Source organism: Platalea leucorodia (assembly GCF_965183815.1).
Source record: "Platalea leucorodia genome assembly, chromosome: 8".
NCBI classification, from domain to species: Eukaryota; Metazoa; Chordata; class Aves; order Pelecaniformes; family Threskiornithidae; genus Platalea; species Platalea leucorodia.
The window spans coordinates 8,618,830-8,646,588 of record NC_138830.1 but is presented as its reverse complement, the minus strand read 5'-3'; the positions used below and the strand labels follow the sequence as shown (position 1 = coordinate 8,646,588).

Genomic DNA, 27,759 nt, shown 5'->3' with positions numbered 1-27,759 from the left:
TTAAAAAGGAGGCTAGGCAGGCTGGAGATGTGCAGAGCCTTCAGTATCCTCGACACACATATATTATCAAATGCTTTCTTTCCAACAGCTCACTTGACACTCAGTGCTCTGAGCTGTAGGCATTAATGGTGGCATTTTTATCCCAATTATCTAAAGAGCAAGTAGAACTAGAGTGGAAAACGAGGACCTGCCCTCAAGTTATAACCAAATCCAGCAGCCGTACAGGCTTGTGTCTGGGAACCATCTGACCCCAGCCACTCCCAGAGGCAGGATACACATTGCCATGCATTTGATCCACTATCCCTACGTGTCTGGGAAACAAGACGAATAAGGCAAAAATCATCCAACATGCAGGGTTCAAGGTGAGACCCAGCAAGGCTAGAGCAGGTGGAGCTTGCCAGCTGCTCAAGAGCCCTGTGCTGCATGCAGGGGTAATTGGGGCTACACCATGTAAAACAGAGTGGACTCAGGTCTCAGCTGGATGTTGTGGCACTCCTGAAGCCAACTCTGGCAGGTCATAACAGCAATAACGCCTAATACAGGAATGCCATCTTTCACCTAGGCCTTTCAAAGCAACCTACGCAAACCTTTGCCAGCCCTATCTCCCCAGGAGGGTACACGAGACCTAGAAAAGCAGAAAGGCTGGAGGACCTTTCAGAGAGCACCTACTGCAGCCAGTAGAGAAACTGCAAATACAATGTGGGGATCTGGAACACGGGCTCTTGTTCTCAGTCACTGGGACCCCAGCCACACCAAGGCAGCGGAAATCCTGCCCAGCGTATGCTGAAAAGCAATAACCAAACTCGGGAGCGTTCAGGAAATTATAGATGCACAAGTCTTGGCCACTGCCATCCGCAAGATCCTGGAGGTACAGATAAGATATAAGATCACAAACCATCTGGAAAAATATGGGCTGATGAAAACTACTTTGCTTAGCTCCATGAAAGCTAAGGCTCCTGACAAATATGGTGGTGCTCTTTTTTTTTTTTTTTTTTTTTTTTGAGGAAAAGATCCACAGGATTAAGAGGATTAAAGTGATGAACATGACATAAAAGAATTCCTCAAATTGCTTAAAATACAGCAGAGATGCGAATCTGGGCAATGTGGTTCAAACTAAGCAAGAACTGAACAAAACCATTAGCCCTAAACTGAAACAAGTGAAAATAAATGGATTTTTGTGGTTTTGGATGCCTTCTTTCTGCCCCAGTTTAAATCCCCTCTCTGACTGCAGTGTTAGTTCCAAAAGATTCACTTACACACATGCATCTGGTAAGCTGTTGTAGCTTGTCTGTTCTTCAGAACACCCTCAACTTGACCGTTTTCTTAGTATAAGACATTCTGGCCAACAGCCCAGTCTTAACTGTGCTTCTGCTTGTAGGATCATCACCCAATTCACAACTCTCCTCTGCCTGAAGCACATGCGGCCAAAAATAGTAAATACGAAATGAGATAACAGAGCTGAGGACGTGTCAATTTTTCAATGTGTATAGGAGGCATCTTCAAACTGTCACAGAGAGATCATGGATCCACCCTTACAGTTCTTAACCTGTATCCCTTCACAGCTGTAAAATCCAACACTTAATATTACATAAATTTTGACATATAGTATATTTGAATGATCTTGTAAGTCAACAAGGAGACTGAAAAAACACACCCTGTAAAGCAAAAATATTTTGTGAGGACTAAGACCTACACAGCAAACGTCTGACTCAATAGCAAAAAAGAAAATTTGCAAATCACAGACAATGTTACAGAGCAGAGGATGCAATCAAAGACACGCCGGGGACCTGGAGTGGTGATCAGATCTGGCCCCTTACCCACACTCAGAGTCGAGCGCCTATGACATTGGGAGTTGTAGTAGCAGTAGAACTGGCTGATGGTGTAAGGCAAGCTTCAGAAGAAATAAAATCTTATATTAAATCAACTGATGTATGTAGAAAAAACAGAAATATTTTAGGGAGCACCAACCCTTCTTCAGATCTGCCAAACCTTGCAGCCTTGCCTTGCCTTGCCTAGGCCAGCTTTCCAGGTTTCTTTAACGTGCTTTTAACCTCCACAACCTCCTCTGCCAGGACAAGCTAGAGAGCTTTTTCTACTGTTTAAGCTGAATCTTTTTTATTGGTATTAAAGCTCATTATTTCTTGCCTTGTCCAGCATGGACTGTTCCCCTAACTGTCTTGCACATAGCTGAAAATTATTATCAAGTCCTCCTTCAGTTTTCTCCTACTTTGGTTAAGAAACCAAATTTTCTCAATTTTTGTCCTTTTGAGGGATGTTGGAATGGCAATTCTGATTCGAGTCAGAAAGTCCCACCAGTACCTTATCCTGGTATTAGCTCGCAAAGGGCGAGTAAAAGAGCTGTAAGTGAGGAGTGCTAGAACAGAACAACCACACAGCAGTAATTTCCTTCCTGCTCTCCTCGTACCTCCATCTGTGGCTCCGGCGTTTCCAGAGTCAGGGGTAGTATTATTTTGATAACCTTGAATGGCTCTAATCCATTAATTTACCTAATCACTGTTGAAACCAGCTACCCTTTCAGCATGCTTAATGCACTGTAGCAATCAGTTCTGCCATTTAATTGCAAGTATCTAATTACATGTTAAGAGGTGCCTATCTTGTGTATTTTGAATTTGCTTCCTGACAACTTCATTACGTGTTCTGTAGTACCTGTATTAGGACAGAGAGTGAGCCACCACTCCCAAATGATCTTCTCAGTCACTCATGATATTGCAAATCTCTATCAGCTGTCTTTTTTCTGGACTGTGGACTCCCAGTCCATTTTTCTTCATGTGGAGGTCTCTGATTATCCTCATACTCCTGCTACCGGTCTCCTTTGTCCTTCAGGATTCAGGCTCCAATTAATGCAGACAATGACATAATGATGTCATTTGATGTATCTATTTTTTTATTAACAATTCGTCTCTTGTCCATTTCCTTTTTTGTCAGCTGCTGAGCACTGAACTGAATGTCCTCTATCATTCTGCAAGGCAGTGACTCTGTATCGGGAAAACCTCAGCAGCCCCCTGCTTTCCTTCCTACTGCTCTTGGTATTAGTGCCCCAGACCCGGCAGGGGCCGTGCATGCTAATTCTGGATGTATCCAAAGGTACACAAGCTGCTTCTGTCCTCACCAGTACATCATCACAGCATCCTTTTGGGGATGCCACCCAGTCTCAGTTTTAAGCAATAAGGAATTCACCATGTTCACAGTCTGCCCAAAGGTTAGACAGCACCATCATTACAAATGCAAGCAGGGGTTTGAATTCTGTTTAAGTGAAGTGAACAGAATTTAGCCCATCGTTACTTAGAACTTCTTAAAACTGACATTAACGCTCTGTTGACCTGTGTGTGAGCTGCTACTTGAAAGCCCAGGAAAGGCATGACTCTAATGAAGAGGTACAAAGTATGAAATTTGCACTCTCCATTATTAGCAAACTGCAGTGCTATTTTGCAACACGTTTTGCCACTATTTCCTTCAAGTACTCTGTTTCATGGGAGGTTGCCACGAAGTGCCTATCTTTTCATATTTTCCCTGGTTTACATATTAAATTTTCAGTTCAACAAACTCCTAGATAACTGACATAAGAAAATGTTGGAAAATATTAATATACATAGTTGGCTAATCTTACTATTTTCTAAACGTCTTACTTGAAGTGTAGAACAGATGCATTTTGAATGGGCAGGAATCACAGAAGTCCAATAACTGCAAGGTTTTTGGTGGAGTTGTTTATGTAATATCTGAGATATTAACAAAGCTGTCCCCTGCGTAATGAGCCAGGCTGCATTTCTTCAACATATTTAGAATGAGTCACATAAATCTCCTGTTCTGCACATGTGTCCCTACTCAAAGAATTTCCCTAAGAATGCTAGTTGAGGATTTTCAGGAAATTACAATAGTTTGAATGAATTTAGAAATAGTCACATGCTTAGAACGTATCATAATAGGTACTTCAGAAAGGAAACTGAGCAATACATTTAAAAATATTCAACGTATTGTATTTGATTAATGCAAGGCCAAAACATTCAGCACTTCAAGCCAGATTGTTCGCTCTTTTGTTTCCACTGTAATTTTATGAAACAAAAGTTTTATCATTAATTCCACCAAATAGCTATTTCAAGTAGTAAAACTGGAAATTAAGATTTGTAGGAATTTCTTCAGAAACATAAGCTTTTAATATATATATATAGTCATATCCCTTTGATGAGTGGAAACTGCTTTTCAACTTCTTGACCACTGAAAAAGTAAACAAATAAATACTTTATCAACAAAAGTTGATATTTGATGGACCTGAAGTTATGTAGTATTAGAAGATGACATTTCAAGTGACTGCAAATTAATTTAATTTACTGAGTCAGCTACTTTTTGAAATCAACGTGGCCCATGAAGTGTTGAGCTGTAAATTGCTCACGACCACTAGCAAGTGGTTAGATGCACACAAATTCACATTAAAGGGAGCGACTGCTGCTCAGTGTAAGCAAAAGGCTCACAACCCAACCTAAAGAATACTTCAAAGAGGAGTATCAAAGACCCATCCTGCAGTGTATTGCCAATCTCCTCCACAGTCTCACAAAACCAGCTTTCTCACACTTGAAAACAAATACCCAGCCTTGATGAAAGCAGAAAACATTAAACAACCCCAGGGAAGTGGTGAGATAGGATCCAACCCAACCCAAAGCACTGGGGATCTCATTCTGTCATGCCTTCAAGGAGCTTTGTGTCTGGGCTGGAATGTGCTGACCTGAGGGTCCTGACCTGCTTCATTTCTGGTGTATCTTATAAGTCAACTGATTTAATATTATCATGTTAATGAGGAAGGATACCCAGATTTGCAACCCCACAGGCCAAGAAGGAGGCTTAAGTATTAGCATATGCTTACCCATGTGCCTGTGTGGCCGAGTCCGACCCGTGGCACGTGCACTCTGTTGCACTCAACTCTCCATGACCGTTAACACGGCTCCGTAACTTACAGCCTAGAGCTGGGTGACAGTCAGGAGGAGAAAGGCAGAAAGCCACATTGCCCTTGTGTGCCTGCCCTACAGACGTGCCCAGAGGTATTGCCAGCCCTAGCCAACAGCCATGGCTCTTCAGCTCAGTCTGACGGGTCATGCCCTTTTCCAGAGAGCTCTGGGTTTGTTCCCTATGACAGCCAAAAGGCAATCCTCGTGTTAACCTTCATGGAAGTCTGGGGTAGGCAAGGGTTGCACTATAGCCCTGAAGGCAAAGGACAACAGTCCTGGAAGATTTCAAAATGCACAGTGCAATTTGCAAATGACATCATTTTATAAAACTAATGTTCCTCCCCATCCATGAGCTCTGCGCTGGAAGATCTCTGCTGCCCATCTGCCTGAACCCCGTGAGGGCTTTCAGTGTAGTGTTAGAGTTCTCATAATCAGAAAGGCTCAGACCTCTTACCTTCAATTACACACTGATCGGGGATAGGAATTTTCCTCCCCATCTCCGTGACATATGCTTTCACTTTACCCAGGTTTTCCTTCAAGTGCAAGTAGAGCTTGTCCTGGTATTCCATGGGGCTTGTCACGGCCTCTGCGCTTCCTTTGTGGGACTTTTCTTTAGCAGATTCTGGCAAATTTGCTGATTCCATGTAATCGATGCTTTGGTGTGAAACCAAAGAATTTCCCAGTTGCATTGCTTCAGTATCAGCACTAAAAGGCAGTTTGTCATTTTCTTGGCTAATGTAGATCTCGGTGAAGGAGATACCAGCAGTTATCTCCCCGTTCTCCTCGTCCTGTCCGCTCTCTGAGTTTACCCCCTTCATGCGGACTGCATGCAAAGCAAGGCTTTTGGACCTGGAAGGTGATTAAGGAAAGGAAAAATGTTTTGGAACAGAAGTAAGACACAAAAATCACCCGAACACATGCTCTTCTGAGTTACCTCTGTGCAGCTGGTTCAGACAGCTGAGCGTGGGGCTCACTTAGCCAGAGGCAAGTGTCTTTTGGTAAATCTGCATTTCAAAAGCAAAACTCAAGCCACATCTTTAATAAGCAAATGAAACTAAATAATATCCATATATCACAACATCTGCATGCCATGGAGGGAGCTAGTTAACCTATCTGCAAGAAACTTATAACCCCAGCACTGGAGTATATGCTTTATTGATCACATCATAAAAATGCCATCCAGCAGCCATTTAACTGAACCAAGATTCCGCCTCCAGTTCTTCATTGCCCCATACCGATATACTGAGCATGAAGTTAAGCCTCCATAAGAGTAAGAAGGGTAGAAGTGAAGTGACTGAAAGGGCAAATATTGGACCAGGAAAAGAAAACCTCTGCTGTGAAGCTGCGGTTCACAGGCAGCCTAAGGACACCATGGGTGCACGTTGCTGTGTGAGCCCTTATCTCACCCAGGGTCCCGGGAGAGTCGTGCTCATCTCACACAGTGCACGGGCAAAATTTGATTCAAACATTTGATACGTATTGTTAGCAATAATACCCAAGAAAGGTGTCTATCTTCCTTTCTAGTAGTATCTGTGTGCAAATATTTTCCTATCCCTTATGCTGTTTTAGGGCACAGGAGAGACTAAATAAATAATTTAGAAATATTTTATCCAGCCTTTGAATTCATGGATATGAGACTTGGTTAAAATTAGACGTATGATGCCCATAGGTATCATACAAGCAGACCAAATTCTCAATGTTTGGATAAAGTTTTATTACAAAACTGATATTCATTGGATAAAGTTTTATTACGAAACTGATATTCATGAAAACCACTCACACATTTTACAGAGTCGTACCTGTTAAATCTCATATCCTTCCTTTCTTCTTTAGAAACCTGGCCTAAACTGTATCTCCGCACTGAACCAGGAGTACTGTTGTCAACATTTATTTTCTCTTCAAAAGCCTGTATTTTAACTTGAAGCTTTTCATCATCTTCATTTCCATTCATAACAGATTTTAAATCATCCAGTGGTACAGGAGATTCTGTTTCGGTATTGTTTTCCATTCTAAGGAAGTAGAAAGCAGAGATTTAACTCCAGCACACTGTATTCATCGTGATGCTGATGCTGCGTTTCTGCCTGTGACCTGTATTATGTATCTGATAAAATAGTTACGTTTCAGCAGAGATCCTCTTAGAGGTTGAGTAATCATTTTCAGAAACATCTTCTAGATCAATGTCTCTATCAGGTGGATCAGAAACATTGAACATCTCTGACAACACTGGATTAGAAACTGCATGTGCTGTATCTGCATAAGCAAAACCCAGCTCTTTCCCTGATAATCCCATAGCAAGAAGTTTTTCAACTGAACTTAAACCATTCTCTCAAGCTTGCTAAACAGTGACTTATTACATTATTTTCATAAACCAAAAGTGGAGCTAATTGCAGAGTTTATAGAAGTCTGCGGTTTAAAGATTTGATGAAAGTACATGCAGTTCCTACTGAATTATTGTACTCTGGATAAGAAAAATATCTTTTAAAAGTCAGCACATGGATGGAAAAATTCTAAGCAACGTGACTGAAGTTCAGCAAAAGAAAAAGGGAAAATGAAAAGTTAAAATGAACTTGTAGGACTGCAGGAGAAGGTGTTTTATTTTAAATTTGATTGTTATGTTAGCCTTAGAACATGTAAACTTTTAATGCAAAATTTGAAGATAACTTTAAAATAAATTGAAGGGAAGCTGTTACTCTTAAAGGACAAAAAGAAATCTGCTGTCAAATATACTGCTGGTAAGAACTTGCTTCCTAGTGATCAAAATATCCTCTGAGCAGTGAAAAACGTTGTCTTTGTTGGAGGCCCAGCAGTGCTGCCGCAGAGGCAGTAGTCCCTACCAGCCAAAGCCCTATGGCACAGAAACCCTCCGCAGAAGGGTCCTAGGATGAAAGATCCACCACCCCAAGCCAGGGCGAGGGGAGGCACGCCGATATCACACCCTACTCCAAGTGCAGCTGTTTCCATGCCCAAAACCACGTTTCCTACACTAAGGTTTTTGGTCTGAGTGCTGGATTCTCCAAAACAGGGCTTCTGAAAACAGAGTTTGCTGGGTTTCTACACAGCTCGCAGCCCACGGTGAGACTCAGCTCCTCCAAATATCGGGCCATTCGCCAGAAACCTAAACCTTGGGTATCCACGCTCTCCCTTGAAGATGCTGCTTGGCCTTTATGCAGCCGCAAGACTGAATTTCCCAGGGCACCAAAAGCATACTGTGGCAAAAGCACTGCTACTCCTTCCCCTCTTCTTCAGCAAGGTGCCTTCTGCTGGGGAGTTATACGTCCCCATCTTACTCCTACAACTATGGAGTAACAGGACCAAAAAAATCATGAAGGCCGTACAAAGACGATCAGAAGTCTCTTAGAGAATTAAAGGGTGTTTGACAGTATTTAGTTTTTAAACTTTACCCACAGCTCTAAAATAAGCTTGTTTTTCTTCTGACCGTTTCTTTGGCTTTTTTTTTTCCTAACAAGCAAACATCTGAATAGCTAAATCTGTAAAATATGGATACGGAAACCCACAAATGAGAGTTTTAACATAGCACTTTCAAAGCAGCAGAGTCTCAACAAGTCAGAAAGCCTATTAAAAACTCCCAAATACTGCAAATTACCAACTGTGGTAACAAAGCATACTTAAAAAAAACAACCACAAATACTGCATCACAAAATGCACTTTTTCATTTGTTTTGATAAAGGCAGTTCAGGATACTTCTCAGGAGAGTTGGCAAGTTTTGTCTTGTTTTGCTTTTAATTTAGGCAAGATCTCGTATTAACAATGCAGAACACTTCAGAAAAAAAAAAATACTTCTGTAATAAAGAACCTTGGCGTGACCTTTGCTAACAAATCTTTCTGGAGATGTGGGACAAGATTTAATTTATCAGAAAGCTGTCACTCCAACATAACTCTCAACACTGCTCCCATTGTGGGAGCTAAGCACCGAGAAAAACGTCTGTTACCTATGTATGTACATATAAAGCCCTCTGGCTACAGACTGGGGATTGATGGACTGATGGCGTTTATGAATGACAGACCCAAACCAGCAAGCCTCGATGATGTTTGGAGATAAAAACAGCCTTTTATAACAGCACCTTTTTGTCCAGCATTCTCCCATTGAGCTCTGATAGCTTTGTGAAGGAAATACAAGAAAATGCTTCTGCTAAAGAAACACATTAATGAATCCTATTTACCATACGTAAAGCAGCAGTAAGTTAGTGTGTACAGGGCTCATCGCTGCCTGCTGCTCCTCAAACCACCACCTCGGTTTTGGCCCCGTCGGTGCCTGGGATTTCAGCGCAACTGCAAGCGCTGCGGGAGGGAGGCAGAGCGCGCAGCCCTGGGCATGCCCCCAGGGGACCACTCGCTCTCACGCGTACCCGCTTTGCGCTCTCATCAACTCCCATGAAGCCAAAAGCACATACCCTAAGCGAAACGTTCAATGAAGCCTGCACCCCACGCCCAACGGGATGCCTGGCAGGCCTTCCTGCCGGCCCCCCCTTCCAGCAACAGTAAAATAAACTATTGTTTGAAATCTTGGCAAGAGACATTCGGTACATTGCTGAGGTTTCTGGAGCAGGATCAGCTTACACCAAAGCTCAGGCTGTTTTCGAGAGGAAAAAGGATGCACAAACTTGTTGAGAAATCATAAAGACCTGGTTGCAAAGATAGTGCTGTGCTACTCATCGTTTTGCTGCTTTTAAATTCTCTCTAGAAAGAGATCTAAATATACAGGTCAGCAAGTCAAGAGCGATACATTAATTTGAAGAGCATTTCTCCAGACCACCAGCACCATTATCAACATTACCAGTCAGGTGCTTAAAATGGGAAAGAGAGCGTACACAAATAGAAATTGCTAAAAATACACTCGAGATGGGATTGCTTCCAGGGCTTCAACTCCATGTGGGTAGAGGCAACACGAATGGATCAAACGTGGGTCCTTGTGGTTCGTCAATGTACAGACATAATTATCTCCTCAAATACGATGGAAGCACAGATTTGAGGAAGGCAAGTGGTGGATAGAGATCTCAAAACCTCCGGCTCATAGTTGGGAAGCCCATCAAGAGCTTCCAAATATCGCTAGGAACTGATTAGGGAAACATCATCAGCTAGATAACGTTCAAGGCCGAGGTGCCACGGGGAGCTGGAGGGTGCATCCCCCAGCACTTCACAAATACAGTAGAAAATAAAAGGCAAATGAATGGTAAATGAATGCTCAATGATGCCATGTGCTAGACCTATCCTCTCCTTTAAAGAGAAAAGATAATTTCATCCAGCCACTACACTAAAATGAGTAGCACTGGTATAGCCTGTTATCCTCAGTTCTTACCCAGAATGAGGGCTTGGAAGCATCATTAAACTTCCTTTCTTTCTTTCCTTTCTTGCCTTCTTTTAATTGACCGTGCTATACTTCTAGGTTGGATCAGTCCATTAAAACTCGGTATGTGTTCTTAAAAAGCACCTCTGAGACTGAATAACTTGCAATTTTGTGACAGTAAGGGGCAACAGAGCATCGCATGGTTTTAATTATACTCTTCACTAACTGCATGTAAAATTCCCTGTGTCAAACAACTCCAAGCCAGACATCGCTCTGAAGAAATCAGTTTCTTCTTATGTAAACACATGATTCTGGAAGGAATGGTTATAATCGAGGCACACGTTTTAAAATCCTGTTTTTTCTTTCACAGCAGAAATACTCTGGATTGCTGCTCTTTAAAAAACACTGCAGTTCACTAACTGCAGCAGCTCTGGAGCTAGGAGGGTATTTCCATTTTGACATCTGGACTGGTCCCACTTAGGCTAGTACAAGTCAGAAGAAACTCTACTTAAATCAGTGAAGAAGTCTCATTTTAGCCTTAACTGCTGCTTCATACTTGTTCTTGTCCAGTCTAGCTGATACTATGTTTGACTCAGGCCTAAAATGTAAACCCAAAGAATACCTAAAAATTGTAATTGTGAAAAATCAGTGTTTCACTCTGATCTCTCATGGCTGCTTTGAGATAATAAGACGATGGCAGCTGCAAGTGTACAGGGAACCGGGGTCACAAAGGATTAGGCAGATGAAGCAGGAAAAAATAAGATTTAAAAAAAAAAAAAAAAAAAATCAAGTAGCAGATAGAGAATAAGGAATAATTTTGGAAAGGTTTGTTTGAAAGGGTCCAGGCCCTGCCACTGGCCCAAGACAGCTGTGTGCGGGGCAGACCCCGCTGCAGCAGACACGTCCCGGGACACCCTTCCTTACCCAGAGGGGCATCAGGAACAGGTTTTCCTTCCGATCGCTTCTGGCTACGCTCACACCCGCCTCGTGGCGAGCGTGGCTGCATCACAGGGACTGTCCTGTCTCATAAAAGCAGCAATTTATCCACAGAAATGTTAAAAACTGCTAACAACAAAACAATGTGGAGGAATGTCTGTTTTAAGTTCCTTCCACTGCAGACATAGGGCCAAATTCTGCCCTTCCTTAAATCAGAATAAACTCTGAGCAGCTCCACTGCAGCCCTGGGATAAGGTGGGTGCATTTTCGTCATCTGCCCCTACATATTACCCTCCAGAGTCTGGCCTCCTGGCAACTTTCATACTCCGAAGACAGGAGTTACATTTTCATTCACTTATATGGATGGCTGCGTTCAAACTTGTCACTCAGCAGCAAATACAAGTTGAACGAGCAAACAACCAAAGCCTTTTCCTTTCATGCTCAGTACAATCAATAGATTTTTTTTTTCCCTGAAGGAAAATAAGGATATTTTCAAAAAAATCCACTGAAAAACATAATTTCCTCTCTTCTCCTCCCCCAGACTCTCCACCCAAACAGTATTTTTGCATCTGTAACCACACACACGCAGATGAAGAAGCTTAACAAAGGGGAATTTTTGAGAGAAATAGAGAAACAGAGCAACAACATTTTAATGAAAACTTTTTCTTTTTTTTTTTTTTTTTTTTTTACCAGCTCTAGTAATAAATGTTAGGTGCACAAGGTAAGGAACAGGAATATTACAACTTTTTAGCAAATAAAGCAATTTTTCTACTGTAAATGAAGGCACATGGTGGGCTGCATGAATAATTATTATGCTTTGTTACTGAAGCCTCAACGCCTGCACTGCTTCATTGCAGTTCCCAGAACATGACATCCTTCTGGTCCCCTTCCCTAGGTGACATCTGGCATACTCTTCTTCACAGTTGAACTTGACTAGTTTGGAAAACGCATATGTCATTTCATGCTCACTTTGCTATCTCCACTTTGGCTTTTTCACTATCTTCAATGAAACTTCTCATAAAATGAGTGCCAAGGGCTCGATTTCAGCAGAGGTTTCTGCCACCAGGTGAAGTTCAGACGTTTCTTACAGCCTTGTTGTAAAACAAGGGACTATATCAGAGTTCCTCTCCTTTTTCATTTTTAACTCTCTCCAGGATACCAATTAATTGTTTCTCGAATGACCTCAATGTTTTGGCTCCAACTCCACAAGTCTGTCTCCAAGGCTCTCCTTCATGGTTATGAGTTTTCTGACATCTGTATTAAATTTTATCACAGAATTATTATTCCTTTGTGCCCTCTTGACCTATTTCAGTATACACAATACTAATTATATGTCTCTTCCTAATTAAAAGTGACTACCACTATATATTTAAATAACACTTATATTCTTACTATGATGAACACAGCAATGCTCCCAATGCTTTAACCTTAGGATACACATTTAAAAGAAGCTGAGTGAGCAGAACATCTTTTTATACAAGCTTGAAAATTTTTTTTCAGACTTTTTTAGCAAAACTTTATCAGGGAGCTACGCCAGTCATTGTTCTCATCAGCTTCACTGGTTATCTTCTAGAATAAACTCAGTGATAATTGTGTAGCCTGACTTCACTGATTTATTTTTAACTGAAGCTTTTTAGATTGCCTGAGTCTACTTATCTAAGACATGGCTTTCTTCCTGTTCTTTAAGTGCTAAAACTTGAACAGCTTATTTATTCTTCAGTGCCAAATGACGCAATTTCTGTTGTATGATGTTCAGCAGTCATTCTGCCTGGTAGCATGAAGCTGGTGTCTGCAGTGCACCTACAGCTCTTACTGCCACCCTTTAATTACAGATTTCTGCTTTCCTGTCAATCATCCCTACGCTTGCATTTGAAATGCATACTTCAAATTACTTCTACAAGTAGGGATGTTGCCCATCGGGTGTCTGTAAACTATTTTGTATGCTTACCTAACCCTATGAATTGCACAGTCCAATGGCTGAGTGAGTATATACTGGGACGATACAAGAGGGATATTAATATTGATTTGAAAATAGCAATGTAGCAACTTATAGGAACTGCAGTACATCTTACTTGCAGCTGATTGTTCATTCACTACAACTCAAATATATTTAATATAAATTTATACTGCCTCACACAGCCATGGAGATGGCTGTAGCTTTATCACACAAAACTAGCTTTACCTGGCTCCAGATGTGTTGTCGTTCTCTAGCTGTTGGACAAGGAGCTTGGCTATGGCAGTGAAACTGTTGCTCATGCGGTAGATATCTCTGCTCTGGGTGCCCAAGATGGTCGAGAAGGTGTCAGTGAGACTCTTAATTTCCAGCAAAAGAATATGGTGAAATGAGTGCTCCATGTTGGCCAGCTGGTTCACCAAATACATCAGGCATATTCTGGCTCGCTCCTAGACAACATGAGGAGATAAAAACAATTTTAAACAAATTAATTCATTGTTTGCGTGTGCAAGGGAGGTTTGTGTGCATGCTGCTGATTAAAACATTGTCATTGGGGAATAGTTGCTACCCCACGATAACTAACAAAAAGGTAACTGCGTCAAACACGGAGTTTATTTTGGGGTACTATTGACATTACATTTATTCCTCTTGGTATTACCTAACCTGGCCTAACTTCAAGTACACCTTGTCTCCTCCTCAAACCTAGAGACAGAGTCCCTAAAGCCTCTTTGAAGGGCCCTGCATTGCTCTAGGGTGGTAGATCAGCCTGGCTCAGCGGTCAGAGCAGCAGACCTAGCTCCCCTTTCATCTTTGATGAACCTTATGAGCCTGGCCAAGCTACTTCACCTCCCTATACCCAGTTTCTGTGCCCTGTTTTTGCTGTATTCTGTGCTGTTTGTGGCAGCCAAACTCTTTTGTAAGGGGCCAAGTGCTCACGCATGCTGCTCCAGTTCACAGGGTCTTCTCCTGAAGGGTCTTTTTCCTCATGTCTGTACCCAACCTGTTGCACGTTGAGCTTGTGGAGGCATTAGCAAAGACACAAACATGTTATAACCTGTTGGCAGACCTCAGCTCAACAGACCCTGCAGCTCAGGCCTGCGCTGGTTTGTGGCACTGCATAACCCATGACCGACTGCGGTTTTGTGTCTTCGTTACAGCCTCATTGTATTAGTGGGCTAACGTCCAGATTTTTGCTTTGTCCATGTTACTCTCCACTCCAAAACTGCAAATAATCAAGGGTCACTAGGCAATTACAGTGAAGCCTGCGTATGCCATTAACTGTTACAAATGCTTTGCCAGGAGTGAAGACCTATTTTTTAGACCATAAAATGTTTCCCAATCATGAGTTCCTTTCTGGACATGTTGGGTCTTGCTGATTTGCTATATTTAGCAGTGTCACCTAAGAGCCTGTCGTCACCAGTGCTACCCAGACTGAGCAGGACTCCTCCGGCACAGTGTCAGCAGAAGAGCGAGGTGCAGCAGGCAGGAGCAGAGGGACTATCAGCATCTCTTCTTGCTAACGGTGAGAGGTTAAAGTACCTCGTAAATCACAGGGGTTCTCTCCTTTCATAGCAATTCATTTAGGAGCAACACTCAGATTAGACCCGTGACTAATACTGCAACAAAGAGAAGTTTAAAATGAGATTTCGTTTTAAGATCTCATCACACGTGATAAGGCGCTGTCTGGCAGCTATATCAATCACTGCCAATGCACTGAAGTCTGATATGCCCTCTGTAGCCAAAGTTTTGCTAGCCAATTTTTCAGGGGTATATGATCTCGCCAATTTATCAGTGAGATCACATCCCCCACAAATTAGGATTAAAGGGGCTGTTTCAGATTGTAATATTAAACATGCAAATATTTTCTAGCAAAGATACTTTATCATCTCTACTTGGCAAGGGCACACAATTCCAGTTCCAACTATTTCTGTATGTACATGTACAAATTCACATACTAAACCAGAAACCCCGAAGGTGAAGAAATGCATTAGGGTTCTTCTGTTTTGTTATAATTGTCCTAACTGTATTAGGTTCCACAATCCTAAAAAATACCTAAGTGGGAAAAGCATCAGAGAAAGAAGCAGTTAACTCAGGAGCTCATATCAGATCCCCCACTGGGGTAACCGGGTATGCCTCCACTCAGTAGAACTCACTTGGTACTCAGCAGATTTGTTACAGAAATTGGGAGATATTTTGCTTTTGGAGCCTGTGCTGAAACGCAAGCAAAGGCACTTTATCTAAATAAAAAATTCTCTTCTTCCCAAGTGTTAGCAGAAAAGGAGGGGAAGTCATGTGCCATAACACATCCTCAAACTGTGGGGCAATACCATTATTACCTCTTCTCCTCTGGGACCGTGTAACAGGAGAGAAAAAATTGCTGAAAGTTTGATTCCAAGTACAGCTGGGCCAAAAAAATACATGGGGGACTTTGGCAGAATATGGCCCGAACACCACAAGCAAGACATTTTTTGGAGAAAAAGTCAACTTATTTCAAACAAAAGAGGATCTACTACACCGTGCCATGACAGAGATAAATGAGAAAAGCGTATCAGACAAATTGCTTCCGTTCAGCCATATGGGGAAAAACTACAGCTACATCCTCGGATGGGCTGGGATGGTGTGACGGAATGAGCTTTTTGCTCAATGGCTTGAAAGAGGTTGACTTTTGGGTACATATTCACTAGTTTATTTGGAAGACAATCCTCCCTCCACCAGATAAACACAGGCTCAATTAACATTTAAAACACATTTTTGTTTCCTAAACAAACTGTGCAGCAGACATAACTGGAAGAGAAGTTTTGACCATTTTCATGTCACTTTGATCCAGCTGGAGTGTCTCCAGCCATGCTGAAATGCTGCTACTCGCCTGGAGTGAGGCAAAAGAACAATAAACTCTACTGAGTAATATAATATGTAATGTTATACAAAACAAAATTACAGCAAAATAGCTCAACATGAAAGCAGTCGTTATCCCTGCCACAATTTTTATCCAAAAATTTTCAGAAAGCCTATTTGGATATACATAACCCATTGTTATTTTAACAACGCTTATTTTATGTATTCATGTGCTTTTTCATAAGCATCCCTTGCATTTTATGGCATTACATGTGCCAGTAGGTGAAGGTCTAAAATACAAGCAATGATGTATGGCAAAATATTTTTCTTTATCTTAAAATCAGGCTCAGGAGACTACAAAAAGAGATCACAAGGCTTTCAGTAGTAACTCCTATTTCCAGTTGGTTCAAAACATACAGTTATTGGAAAAAAAATTATTAAAATATTCGATTGACCTATGCCCCAAGATGGTGTTTTGCTTTGCACAAATTTATGGTTAAGGGACAAGTTCTGATTTTAACTTCACCCATGAGACTGTCACTGACATCAACAGAAGTGGTTTGTATAAACAAGGGGGCAACCTTTAAAATAAAGGGATCTCTCTTCAGCCAAACCTCTCATCTCTCCAGGGGTCGGTCTGAGCTGCCAAGGTGGAGAGCGCAGTTCAGTGAAAGCACAAGAGGTTGCTTCGAGAAGCCAGCAGAAAGGATTTTCCGCTCATATCTGCAATCTATACCATAAAGCCAAGCCTCAGTCCTTGCCACCTCTTTTCCCCAAGTAAACCGCCCAGTGAAATAAAATGTCAACGAATAGAATTCCAACACTACAATTGTCATTTCATTTCCCACTTGTTTTAAGTAAGAGCCAGCAGCATATCTGTAACATGGCTCCGTTGCAGGAAAAGGAAGAGGGGGAGAAGTGACAACAGAGGTTTTCAGGAAGGCATTGCCACGGTGGGCTGCGAGGCGAGGCCATCAGCAGTGCCCGCGTCTGCAGGGACCATTTTGCTGCTTGCGCATTTCTACTTGGACCTGATCTAAATAAATTAACTGGTTTCAGTAATGCTTGTAACTCAGCAGTTACGCTTAGATCAGAGTATTATTTTAATTCTTTCTTGTGGGCGCAGTCATTGTTATATACTGAACCTTTAAGATCTGTCCAGCTTTTACAACGCCAGATGTGTTTCTGCTTATTTTATCGTGGGCTGATTGTCTGCATTGCAGTGAGTAACGCCCCATACATCAGTGAAATCCATGGCATTTTTTTTCCTTTCAAGAAGCCTGATCTGCATGGGAACATCCAGAGACATGACCCGTCTCTTGGCTCTCGAAGGGTGGGGCAAAATCTGCACAAGGAACTGCCAAAGTAAAGCAAACAAAACCTTTACAAGGGAAAAGGACTATGAGAGATCCACCGTGTTACTAAACACACAAGAGCCACAAGGACCCTTGGGTCACCATGTCTGGTCTGATGCAACCCCAGGCAATTGTGGACCAACGAACGTCCCGCGAAAGTAGCTCCTCATACCCCAACAAAACTGTGGGCCACAAAGCTCTCAAGGTCCCTAAAATAAAATAAAAAACCCCTAGGTTTTTTGTCTCTCCCCTCCTGAGACAAAACTCACAAGTAGAAGATGAGAGAAAGACCATCAGTTATAATGTCTGAAGGAATAGGGAACTTGTTATGTGAAAACGCCAAGGTGATGCGGGGAGCAGACCACATCCCACGCCACAGAAGAGGCAAAAGCCCCATGAAACAAAAGTATTTGACAAGGAGAAAATGGGAAACCTTAAGCCCTGCGAGTCCAGCATAAATTTTGCACCCAAAATGGTGACTAGCCTTGGCTCCAGCATGCAACACCCAGCCATCACCCAAGGACATTTTAAGGCTCTTTCTGCACCATTTATACCAGAGGGAATAACTGAACTGGCAGTGCAGCACTGCCAGAAGTGCATCCAAACCCTTCAAGAGCACCAGTGACACAGAGGTACTGCTCCTCACTGAGGAAAGGCAGGAGGCACCAGGTCTTCCAGCAGCGAGCAGTGGTGCTGGCAGAGGCAGCTGCCAGACTGCTCACGGGCAGGGCTGGGGCAGCCGTGGCGATGCAAACAGTGCCTGTGACCTACTTGCTCCTCAGGATGCCCCAAAGCTCCTGTATATTGTGCTAGGACCTCTCCTCACCTGGAGAGCTTGCCTTTGTTTTCACACCAAGATGTTCTCCCTGGCTCAAGCCACAGTGTTAAGAGCCTCTTTCTGCCACCCCAGCTCGTCTGCCCAGCACAGAGGAGACAGGACAGAGTGGGGACAACCTCCAGAGAAGATCCAGTGGTGAGGTTTCAATGTGCCTAACCTGTGTCCAAGTGACAGCCTTGTGCAAGCCTGGCACTGATGTCAGGAGCCTCATGGACCGATATGGCTCAAAGGTGATTGCAGAAACAAAATCAAAGGCACTGGTAACTACTTACACATTTCAATCAGGAGAGACCTTCCATAATTCAGGTATTTTTTAGAAAACAAGAGAGGAGAGGAGCCATTCGTCTCGTGTTGGAAAGTTCACCTCTGCCACCCTTTGCACGTGAGTACCTAATGAAAGGTCTCCTGGATGCCACTAAAATAGAGCCCACTACAAACAAATGGAAAGCGTGCCATCCCTCCAAACACGCAGCAGCAGTGGCGGCAGAGCAGGCTGGAATGCAGCCTGCTGCTAAGTCAGCAGCTTGCAGCTCCTTAGAAAAATAAGACATATGACACGGGCCATAATGCCAGTTACTCGACACTTCCAAGAGAGAGATTGGAGATTAGTCAATGCAAGCTTGCCCAGGCTGCGTGTGTAACACTCGGTAGCTGCGTGTATCCACACAAGCCAACAGATTAAAACATATAAGGAGAAAATGTTCTGCAAATCATTTCTTTGTAAACTTTACTGTAGTCTATAATTTCCAAGAATATACGAAATATAACATGCTCAGTCAGTTCCTTGCTTATTCTTTGTATTGGTATAAAACAATAACAACAACAAAAGGCAAAATAAATTCAATCCCTTTTAAGTAGCAGACCACAGCAGAAAAGGGGCCTCATGGACACGCACATGGGAATAGCTGGTTCAACACGCTAAAATACAGAACCTGAATTAAATCCTCAAATTCTGATCCCAGCTGTGCTCATTTGAGGATTAGCTAGTTATAAGCTGCAAAGCTTCTAGGAGATGTTGACTCTTAAGCACTAAACACAGAACTAAATGTGGTCAGCTGCAGTCCTTATAAAGCTAAATTTTGCTGGGGTGATGTACATAAACAAGGAGAGAACAACAAACTTCATTTGGCTCACAGTCTTTAATGTGATTTTGGCTTCTCCCCCTACCCCCTGCAACAGAAATAAGATTTACAAAGCCAAACCAAATCTGTTTTTGATTCTTACAAGATAAATTGCATTTTAAATGAATGTAAAGCTCAAGATCAGCAGAAACAGGAAGCGTAGTGTCTTCCTGTGCTGTACCCACAGCAATCAGACCCTCGTTGCCCAGTCAATGCATGCTCAAAACTAAGTGCCAAAGGAGAAAGGATTGGCCTTGTTGCTACAAGTGAAATAAGACTTGCACGACATCCATCCATGCCAGTGAATGGGAGTGCAGAGGGACTGCTCCCTGACCCTCCTCCCTGCCTCCCACCAGGCTCCCCTGCTCCACAATATCCATTTAAATTAGTGCAACTGCCTCATCTAAGAGTATTACCGAGACAATTCTGAATTATTAAAAAGGTTGTGCAAAGGAAAATTTGCCCTTAAACTTCCCTGCATTTCTCATGTGTCTTGTTTTACCTTCAGCAACACAGAACAGGGCATAACGCACACTGATGCCCTATGACGGGTTTGCCTGACATGCCTACACCAGGGTAGGTGATGTGCTTCAAGTTGCACCGCCGATCCTTCATCATCAAGCAGAGCTGCTGCCCAAACGCACCGACAGCTGCCAGCGAGCTGTGGTACAGGGTGCAGAGCCTGCCTCCCCAACAACGCCCGCTCCCGAGATTTAAGGGACTAACTTTGGTTAGGGGCCAAAAGAAACTATTTTCTCTGGAGACCAAAGCCTCTCTGGAGATTCTCCAATGACCACTGTCATTGACGAGAGCATGTCATTATCTGTATCTAAACAAGTAAATAGAAGAACTGTCATCTTAAAGGCAAAAGATGAATATATGGAGTATTTTACCCCACACAGCAAAACAATGCAACTTTTCTCCCCTCCTCGCTCAAAACTGGCATCCAGCAGAGTCAAAGGAAGGACAACCAAAAAGTCCAATTCAGAAAGGCAAAGCCTACAGTGAAATCTCTGGCCTTTACGCAGACAAACTCCAGTTGACTCAGTGGGAGTTGTGCCTCAAGGATCACTGAAAGGACACAGAAACTGCAGGATTCAGCTCTTTGCTGAAATAAATTACCCAGGTTACTGTATGGCAGGCATCAGTGCCACACTTCAGCAAATGGTTAGATTTATTACATACCATCCATTTTCTGCTATATAATCAAGTTTTGTCACAGCCATGAAAATTTGAATTATTTACCAGAAACTCTTTGAGTTCAGCAGAACACCATTTTTTACCTTTACACAGCTGTGATTTGAGGTGGAAGGAAAATGTCTATTAACAGTGGTGAAAGACACATAAGCTCATACCTGGGAATGAAAATAAAATCTCATTAAAAATCATGATGTGTCATAAATCAGTCTAACCAGTTTGGTGTCCTCAGGACACCCAAGGTCTTGAGCAATCAGGTAGTTTACAAACTCGTGGTGGCAATCTCCTCCAGGTTGTATTTTTAGGAGCTAGGGATAGCAGCAGGGTTAGACGAGTCCCATTAGGGTCTAAGGCATTTACCAGTCCCAGTGGGACAGGGCTAACACATCGGATCTTCATGAGCAGTATCCCTCGCTGCTGGGGACGCAGGGATCTTTGGGCTGCTCATCAGAGCTGGTATTTTGGGGAGGGCAGAGGGCTCTGGGACCTGAGAGCTGCCTGACAGTTTCTGTACACACAGCATGTTTGAGTCTGTTCATGGCACCTAGATTAGGTGAACATCACTCCCACATCAAGATTGCACAGTTATGACTAAAGCAAAAACTTCAGTGCAAATTCATTATGCTGCCATGAAACTCCCATAATTTTTTAGGAGTTTGTCACTGTAAGTCCTTTTTAGGCATAATGTTCCCATTGGGTCAGATCCCAAACCAAGATGTTCCCGTGATGAGGCTCGAGCCCAGCACCACCACTGAACATTTTCATTACAAAGACATTTGTCTGAAGTATCCAATTAACGATGGCTACAAAGCCAAAATACCTGGATTACACGATATGAGGAAGTTCACGTTTCACCGCATAATTACAACATTTCTCTGTGATATCACACAAAGGGTGTGCAAAACATGTTTTTCTTTTTTCTGCCTTTCATTTCACATATAGGTACACTGCAACCTAACTTAGCTAACCCCTTGGAATAATGACAAGGATGTGCTTTTATCAAATAGGAGTTTTAGCTATTCCATAAAAAGACAATTCATATAAACAGAACATATATGTGCACAGACCAGATACACAGTAAGTAATCATCATCATAATAATTTATATATTTATCCTTTTAAAGATGTTATGAGAATTTAAATATTTATCTTTTTCATGCTCATTAATCTCTTCGAGAATGTTTCTTTCTTTCCCACTAACCTAAACCCCATTTCTGCAGAGACCCTTTACTACATGACTGTTCCTTGGTTAGAAGATCAAAGGACAGTATCAGTCACTAAAATACCACATCTGATTTTTGTGGTATTTGCTTTCCTAGTCATACTGGTATTACAGTCTAAACCTATCGTGGTCTTATGACCAGGAATACGTTCTGGTAGGGCAGTCCGGTTACTTGCGAAGAACGGAATACTTAGATGTATTACTTTATACAAGATTTAGAAAAAACAAACAAACAAACAACCCACCCAACCCCAAAACCAACCAACTTCTTTTGTTTTTAAACTTACCTCATCAATATGTCCAACAGCTCCAAAGATCTTTGCCGTTTGCCCAATCAAACTTGGAAAACTCTCACCAATTTCTTTCAGCATTGGAAGAAAAGTGGCTAAAGCTGTTGGTTCATAGCTGGATATTTCTATAAGTATGTTTAGAATAATGTCACTATGGTTAGGGTCTCTCAAGTGTCCAAATAGAAATGGGATGCACTCTTTCAGCGCCTATTAAAAAAATCAGACAGAAACAAATTGTGAATGTATTTTTTAATCGTGAATACATATAACCAAAAGAAGTACCGTATATTGGAGTGATAAAAATAAAACACTAGACTTTGGTTTAATAAAGTAGTTTTCCACCCTTGCTGACCTTTGCACAGAGCTATCTCTGAGGTCAATTGAAGTTCAGCTCAACATATGGAATAAGGGTAAGCTGTAGCCTTGAAATATTGCAGTTATGCATATATAAGTAAGGAAATGCCCAATTGTTAAAAAAGAAAAAAAAAACCACAAACAAAAACTCACCAAATATTTCCCTTGCTCTGGGCCAATCCTATACTTTTTTGATTAAAACAACATGGGACTTGGCCTTTCCCAATGATACCGTAAATTAAAGTACTAGTAGAAATTTTTCATTTCCACCGGAAACTAAATAAAGTGACAAGGTTAATAGCTGGAGCAGAGGAAAAAGTAAGAGGCAAGATCCTCATTGCAAACAAAAATGCTGTAGGCAAGTTGTCATTTCTTGTAACAGCACAGTTTTCGAGAGGCTGAGGGTGTAGTCCTTAAAATCATCTTACAAACAGGATACAGTGTATACAGCTATCTACTGAATGATTATTTTTCATATAAACACACATGTACACTAATAAACCTCTGATTCAGTGAAACTGTTGCATCTGTGTAAAAGACATTTCAACACAGAAATGGGGCATAAAGTAACCCATGCTTCTGTTATTTTTTGATGATTATCAGATTTAGCAAGTCGATATATATTGCTCTGGCAAAATACTGCAGGTGCACACCTGAATAAATTGTTAGTAGTAATAAATTACAATAATAGTAATACTGATAATACAAAGCAACTTCAGACATGTCGGCTCCAGCATGGAGCCCCGCAATAGCCAGCGGTGCACCCCAGCCCCCTCCAGCTGACGAGTCTCTTGCTTCCGAAAGGAGCTCTATGTCATCTGGGACTGTGTATTGTGATAACGTTTCCTTGGCTACCTGGGGAAAGATACTAACTATTGTTGATTCTTCTTTTCCAAAGATTTTATGAATTTCATAAATTCACAAAGGAGGTAGCTTTGTGCCTTGTTCTAATGTGCTGGATGCTGTTGATGACGTGCAATTTCCAAAGCATGACATATTTTGCCTTAGTTAATTAATCTCCACCTCACTTCTAATCAATTCCTAACTCATTTTGATTTTTCTTGATATGTAATTTAATACAGTTCATATATTCTAACAGAAACATAGTTATGGGAATTCATACTCAGCTGACAGAGGAAGAGCCAAAAAAGTAGAAAACCGGTTCAACACAAATGTTTTGGACCAGCAGAGTCACTGTTATGTTCTCTTTATGATTAGATGGATAATTTGGAATGAAATTAAAGAATTCATGGGGAATTAGTGTAGAAAAGCACTGTCATGCATGCCATGGGGCTCCTCACTGCTCGGAGAGCAGCTAGCAGACAGACCTTGCCAAGCCATCTGAAACAAATGAACTCCTCCAAAAGGAGGTGCAGCATTTAGCAGTAAGATCTTCCAAACATGGTTTTACCCCCAGTTCTTTTTTCCTAGCCACGATCTGGAAGAGCCTGAGGAGGTGGTGTTGTTCAGCTTGATCCAGCTGAGCCATCAGTGCCACCAGCTCCCTCAGATGGAGGTTTATCGGCTGTGGTTGCTTCTCGTACAGAGCAGGCAGGACGCGCAGCAGCATCGAGTTCCCTGAGAACAGAGCAAATGAGAGGCCAGTGACTTACTGTTGGTCAATACCCTACAGCTGGAGAGAGCCCTAGAAAATCAGCACACACCTGGAGACACCAGTTTTTAAGAATCATCAGTACAAAACCAGGGAGGCATAAAACACACTGTAGAAAAATATGTACTGGGCCAAGAAGACAAATAAATAACCTAAATAGAATGAATCATTGCAGGTATAACAATGTAGGTGTAAAAAAAAAAAAAAAAAAGAAAAACCTATTAATTATAATTTTCATTCTCAAGTACAATATCACGAGAAGGCTGCTTAATGAGCTTTCCGATTTGGATGGTACTCTGCTGAGTCCTAGACCAAATTAAGTGTGATTTAAATTAAACAAACAAACAAAAAAAAAAAAAAAGGAAGGCTAGAAAGCACATAAAAGCTATATTACTCCTTTGTTGAGATTCAGACTTTCAAATTAAATAAGCAGCATATGGAAAGAATAGTTGGTTGTTAAAAGAACTAAATATGTATGACACTAAATTTGAACATAAATAGTTAAGGATGCCATTTCCACGAATAGAAAGGAGCCAGAAAGAGTCAACTGCAGACAGACAAAGATATGCAAAACCCTCTCTCACACATTTTCTTAAGATGTCTGTGCATAATTCAATTTGAAGCCCAGGCTCATACCGAAATATATAACTTCACGTTGCTGTACATGCCTGCCTCAATATATTTAAGTTTCACTTGAACAACATATGGAAAACATCTGCCTATTGCAATGTAGTATGGCTCCTTTTTGTAAACCCTTGAAAGTCCTTAAGGTCTCTTTGGATTTGGTTTCCAATAGGAACTAGCAGTCTGGCCTGCTGCTTTTTCTCCCATTTAAATCTGAGCCTTAAAATTTTGGAAGATAAGCAGGTCACTTCATGGATGGTAGAAAAAGGCTATATGGGTCAGACTGGACCACATTGCGCTCTTGCCAGACACAGAAAACGCACCCCAAGACACTGTTAGGTCTTGCAACATCACCTCTGAGCCAAGTAACTAACATATAATGCATCACAGGTTCAGACAACTTCGAGTGGAACAGCTTGTAATGATCCCTAAGGGGTCCTTATGCTTCAGAGGAGTGCCTCCCCACTGTTCAGCCAGCCACACTCCTGCATCCCATCCTGAAGCATTCGTTCTGCTTGAAGAAGTGTTGGCTTCTCCTTGAAGGCAGGTCTGAGCCCTCCGTACAACCACTGCAGTCCTCAGACCCCACCTCTAGTCCCACAGGCACAGCGAATTTGTCTTGTTTTGTTCTATGTATAAAGCACAAAGGCCAGTTGCAAAAGCAAGATATTTTGCTGATTAACTACCCTAAACAGATTAGCAAGCTGTTCAGTTCTGACCATTTTCTAGCTACATTCTTTGTGTAAATCTCTTCCTGACATTACAAGTGAGTCTGTAAAAAAAAAAGTGTCACTTTTTTTACAAGTGTCACTAACATACCGTGGGATTCATGCAAAGCACCAGTTCACCCAAAGTTAGAACTAAAGTGGTGAGAGGATGTATTTACTTGGACTTTTCTAGACTCACATCTGAGTTTGAAATTGAACAATTTTGTAACTGAATACACTAAAAATTATTTTCTTCTCAATAATTTAGTGCTTACAGGAATGAGTCCTTTCTTTGCACTTGCACACGTTTAGTTTCCACTGGAAGTTTTCTGCCCGTATGGAGCAGATCCTTTAAGCTCCAGTCCAACTTCAGCAACGGTAACAATTGCAAAAGATGAAATTCCCATGTTCCTGGCAAAATTCATCTCAGCTGTAAAAGTGTGGAGGAGAGGAATTCAGCAGAGATGAACCAAATCTAGCAACTTTAAACACAGAAAGACACCCACTAACCTGAGACATGCTGTTGCCTAAGCTGGGATGTCACAGGTAGGAAGGTATGTGGAAAGTAAGACTAATTATTCAATCTGAGAAACCAAGCATTTTAAGTATTGGATGTATTAGAGAAGTGATGCAATTTTATATGACACAACATGATGGATTGCAGCCATGAAGCTTCTCTGAACAAAAATACTTTGTACAAATGCTAATTTGGGCAATATCTTCCAGTTATCATACAGCAAACATACCGGGTTTATATTCACTAACCAAGATAAATGAAAAGCAAAGGCAAATTAGAAGCAACGCTATCAGTTTGGAGTGATATTTAAATGAACTCACTGACATGGAATTGCTTTTAATTGAATAACCTGTTTCTACAAACTTGTAAACAATCCAGTCAGACATCACAGTTTGTGTCTGTTCTTTGTATAACTTAAGAAAGGTCACGAAGCACAACCCAATCACTATTTTCTTGTATTTTCATGTTTCGAGTTTGTTCTTGCCATTGGTTTGTCACACCTTTTCAGTTTCTAAGGGATTTACGCACATGCGGCTCACCAACCTTTCGATTCTCAGAGCTCAGGCCAACAGAAACAGTATTGTGCCCGTTCCCAGATAATTAACTTTTTTCTATCTTGCTTCGTCTGTCTTAGTCTAAAATAAGAGCCTGAAAAGTATGTTTGTTGTCTGAGAACAGAAAAACATTATACTCAACTCCTTAATTACCTTCTTTCCCTCTTCCTTCCCCTACCACCCTTAGCCCCAATACTTTCCAGATTAGATTTTCTCAGACTTTCCAAGCAGACCACACACCGGGAATTATGCAATTCAGGCAGAAACTAACGTACAGTTGGGGACACTCGATGGCTTTGCACCGCTGGCTGCACGTCAGGCAGGGAAGAGGCACGTACAGCAGGAGCAACCACAACTGCATGCTGCGATGGGGCCAGCCCGCCCCGGCTGCCCCAGGACCATGCCCCGGGCACGCCTTGGCTGCGCTCCCTGCACACACGAATTGCAAAGGTTGCCTCGTGCTCAGTCTCTGCTCTGCCCTACCCAGCAGCATAGAGAGCTTATTAAAAAAAAAAAAAAAAAAAAAAAAAAAGAGCCCGGTAGCACACTGCAAAAGTAACGTGGACAGAAGGAGCTCTTGAAGCTATACAGCAGTATTTCAACATTCACTCTGAACTGAGTATTCAAAGATAAAAGCCCATACGCCAAGACTAATTTTTTTTCCCCGGGATGACTCAAGTTAGGCACATACATCCCCGAAAACGTTCACCTCTACTTTACGAAACTTTTGAGATTTCTAACACATTGCTTCAACATTACTATTTATTATTTGCATTTACAGGAGAGCAGCCGGAGGCCCCACTGTGGCGGGAACCTCGTATACACATAGGGTGCAAGAGTGAGGCAGTTTGGCACGTAGGAATAGCACAGTGCCATGGCCAGCAGCCCGACGTGCAGGTAGCCCAGGATTGCACAAGCAAGGCTGGGTACTGGGAGGCATCTGGTGCAGCAGCACCAGGCTCTCAGCAGCCTTCAGGGCTGCCCTGGGGTGCATGGAGCAAGGCCGGAGGAGCTGGGGAGCAGGCAGCAGGCTGGGGAGCAGGCAGCTCCAGCCTTACCTGCCTCCTCAGCAAAAGGCAACACCTGCAAAGCGCCTCCTGGTCCCCGCTGCAGGAGGGGGCAATGGTTGAGGCCACGCACGCCATCTCTGCTGCCTTGTGCAGCCACATCTCCCACTCGCGGCCCAGGTGTCGGAGGCAGAATGAGCAAGAACAGAAGCACAGGGCCCTCTTTACACACTCCTGTGTACAGCGGTAAGGAGCTAAACCAAAGACCCAAACGGAAAGAGAACACAGATTGCAAATTAGATGCAATTATGTGGGGCTTTTTTTGCTATTCTCTTAATATTTCATAGCCAACATATAATTTGTAACATATTACC

The 27,759-nt window shown here is 42.2% G+C and overlaps 1 protein-coding gene across 2 annotated transcripts in view; it reads right to left on the bottom strand.

Moving 5' to 3' along the window:
* The window catches only part of VEPH1 (ventricular zone expressed PH domain containing 1), a gene marked incomplete at both ends in the record, with an annotated part of 82,916 nt that overhangs the window by 37,842 nt on the left and 17,315 nt on the right, over positions 1–27,759 (bottom strand). For both annotated transcript variants that reach the window (XM_082318993.1, XM_082318994.1), the window contains 5 exons: positions 5,413–5,807; positions 6,758–6,967; positions 13,382–13,602; positions 22,008–22,217; positions 23,776–23,942. In XM_082318993.1, coding sequence (XP_082175119.1) covers positions 5,413–5,807; positions 6,758–6,967; positions 13,382–13,602; positions 22,008–22,217; positions 23,776–23,942 — 1,203 coding nt within the window. The remainder of the gene's footprint in view (positions 1–5,412; positions 5,808–6,757; positions 6,968–13,381; positions 13,603–22,007; positions 22,218–23,775; positions 23,943–27,759) is intronic.